Below are 3,014 nucleotides of genomic sequence, written 5' to 3'. Positions count from 1 at the left end.
AACTTGGTCAAAAAGAGTCGAGAGCCGTGCAAGCTTCAAAACTTACTAGCGCATTAAACGTGTTGTAATCTACGCATTGCTGTGGACATTAATACTTTATGAATAGAAAGTGAGGCACCCAATTTCTCTTAGTAGATTTGGCCGCCGCGACGATGCTTGAAGCGTCTCGCATGAGCACCTGGTATCTGTGGACAGTGGCCAGGAGGCGGGCAATTCCAAGCCACGGCGCACACAGGTCAATACGAAGCCTGCTGCTGAGACCCCCACTAAACAAAGTCTACAGATCTTATTGGATGCAGCTGCGCCGGACATGTATAAAATCCCCTTCAGCCAAGACTGCGATCACTGGATGCCTTAAAGACAAGAGCTTCTAGCTTTACATTCCTCAATATACTTCTATCATGGCATCTGTCCCGCTAGCTGCCTTCGCCAAGCTCATGACGATGCTCCTTCTAGTGGCACTAGCTATGGCTGCCCATTCTGTGACCGCAAGCGCCGGGGCTCCTGCGGAGCGTGTAACGCCGGCAAAGAGAAGCAGCAGCCAGCTGAGGCCTGACTTCGTGGGAACCATCGAGGAGCAGAGCCAGGTGGCCACGTCGTCGCTTAGCCTGCAGGCGCACATGCAGGCTCACGGAGAGGGCGACGTATTCGCGGCCAGCAAGTTTGCGTGCCCCTGCTCCAACCAGTTCTGCAGTGCCAGCCGCTGGCGCTTCTGCTCCTGCAACGTCCGCGTCTGCTCTTGCTCCTGCCACAACTAAATGCTTCTAAACTGGCTGCCCCTTAATGGAATAAGCGGGTTGCCCGTTAACGATGGGCCACCCCCCGTTATGTGCCACATATATAATGTATAATGCAATGCAATGCTTTAACTACGTAACCCCTCTCTCTCTCTCTCTCTCTCTCTCTCTCTCACACACACACACACACACACACACACAGTCCAAGCACCACACACACCACAATATAGAATCTAGAAGCTCAATTTTTAACCTTGAAAATTAAGGTCCAATGATTTACAAGGGCTACTTTCGAGTTCCATTCAAAAATCATAGGGAAAATTACCCTCTAATTTGTGGAAATTCCCAAAATATCCCTCAAATTTCAAAAATACCCAAAACACCCCCAATATTTTGTCATAAATTCCCAAAATGCCCTTCAAATTTTCCAAAATTCCCAAAATACCCCTGGTTGTGAAACTAAATTTCTCCAAAGATTAAAAAAATTTGTAGCTTTTCATAAGAAGACTCGTTGCTTATCAATATAAGATGCTAAATTCAGAATTTGAGTCGATTATGTAGGCTTTGAAGATGAATTAGAGGGGTATTTTGGTAATTTTCCCAAAATATGTGAGCACTCGTTCCAATGATTTACAATGGGAACTTCCGAGTTCCGTGAGCACTCGTTCATCCTTGAGATGTGTGTGTGTGTGTGTGTGTGTGTGTGTGTGTGTGAGAGAGAGAGAGAGAGAGAGAGAGAGAGAGAGAGAGAGAGAGAGAGAGAGAGAATAATCACTTGGAACGTTTCTTTTTTATTTGCAAATGATGAGACTCCTCACTCTATCTCCTCCAACCTTTTTGGCTGTCCATATTTTTGAACAAATTTTCACCTTTCATCTTCTCCACACCCTTGACTTTCCACATCTTGAAGTACATTCATTTTCCATACTAGATCGGAGATTTCCTACAAAGGTTTGTAACCTTTTGTCACTCCCTTTCAAAGAAATCTTCCATTTAACATGAATTAGGGGCACCTAGTCTCAATACATGCCATCCTTGTTTGCCTTCTTAGAGCTACCACTACTCTGACTTCCATATGAGAACCAACTGTAGCCACATCATCACACATTTTTCTCAAAACACATACATACACATTCGAGGTTATTCCTCTATTATTATCTCAGCTTTGCCTTGTAGTCATCGTCAAGGACCGAGATCTATCATTTTCGACTCATCCATGACACAAGCTTTGCTGCAACATTTTTCTCTCTACCTTTTGCCACCTACATTCTGTATATTTTGTCAATGTTAAGCTTAAACTTCCAATGTGCCAATTATTTGCGAAGTATTCCCCACCAGTATTGGACCACTCTCAATTTACTGCATTTGCTTCTTTGTTTGATTAGATCTAAATCATGGCCTCTCTTGGTTTGTTATACACATTTGGCGATCATGTTGTGTTTACAGCTTTGTTAGGGTTTGGTCCGAATTCTCTCAGTGTCAGCATTGCTGCGGGTATCTATGTTTCATTAACTGATTATGTATGTTAGAGCGACCAAGAAGGGTATCTAGGGTCTATTACACAAGGGCTTAGACCCAAGCAAGAAATATTGATCCCTTCCATCATGAAGATACAATGGAGGAGGAAGTAGAAGTGGATGTATTTGAAGTGCAACCAAGGAGTCAAATAGGGGAGAGTTTAGGAGCGTCAGTAGGAAGACAGGTGGGCCAATTTTTTGGGGCTCTTCTCTTGACAGCAAGATCTGCAAGAATTAGAAGAATACTTCACTTTGACCCACTACATGTATCTACCAAGCAAAGACCTAGCAGAGCACCTCAACCTCCCCTTATGGCTCAACAACCTTCTATATTGGTGGAAGATTATGCTCAAAAATTCATAATTTTGGTGGAGAGATTACAGGGTAATGGGAGACCCACAGATGAGATGTTAGCAGGTTGTTTCTTGAAAGGTGTAAGAAAGGGATTGAAGAATGTTGTGGCCAGCATAGAAACTGTAGGTGGCTTCAACAATTTGGTCACAACGACAGCAAGGGTTGAAAAAAGACTTGGTATGACCAGGTCAAAATCTAGGAGCAAGCATAGCTCTGAATCAGAAGCAGAGTTAGATGTTGAGTCTAGAACTGATGAAGATAGTGATTCTGGGGTATCCTTTGATAGTGAGGCTGAAAGCAGTAAAGGAAAACAGAAGAAGAAGAAGCAAAGTGGTAAGAAGAAAAAGGATAAAAAAGACAAAGAAGAAGATTTGATTATAATTAGTCAGTTGAAGAAAATTGGATA

At 43.2% G+C, this 3,014-nt stretch overlaps 1 protein-coding gene across 1 annotated transcript; it reads left to right on the top strand.

Moving 5' to 3' along the window:
* The first annotated feature begins 205 nt into the window (after positions 1-205).
* LOC147454107 (uncharacterized) lies at positions 206-1,280 on the top strand. Its single transcript, XM_086517277.1, has one exon. The coding sequence runs from the start codon at positions 402-404 to the stop codon at positions 756-758; it is 357 nt and encodes a 118-aa protein (XP_086373403.1). The 5' UTR covers positions 206-401; the 3' UTR covers positions 759-1,280.
* Positions 1,281-3,014: the final 1,734 nt, after the last annotated feature.

The sequence above is a fragment of the Adiantum capillus-veneris genome, chromosome 7 (genome assembly GCF_014529385.1).
Source record: "Adiantum capillus-veneris isolate H3 chromosome 7, ASM1452938v2, whole genome shotgun sequence".
In the NCBI taxonomy this organism is placed as follows: domain Eukaryota; kingdom Viridiplantae; phylum Streptophyta; class Polypodiopsida; order Polypodiales; family Pteridaceae; genus Adiantum; species Adiantum capillus-veneris.
This window is presented reverse-complemented; position numbering and strand designations above follow the sequence as displayed.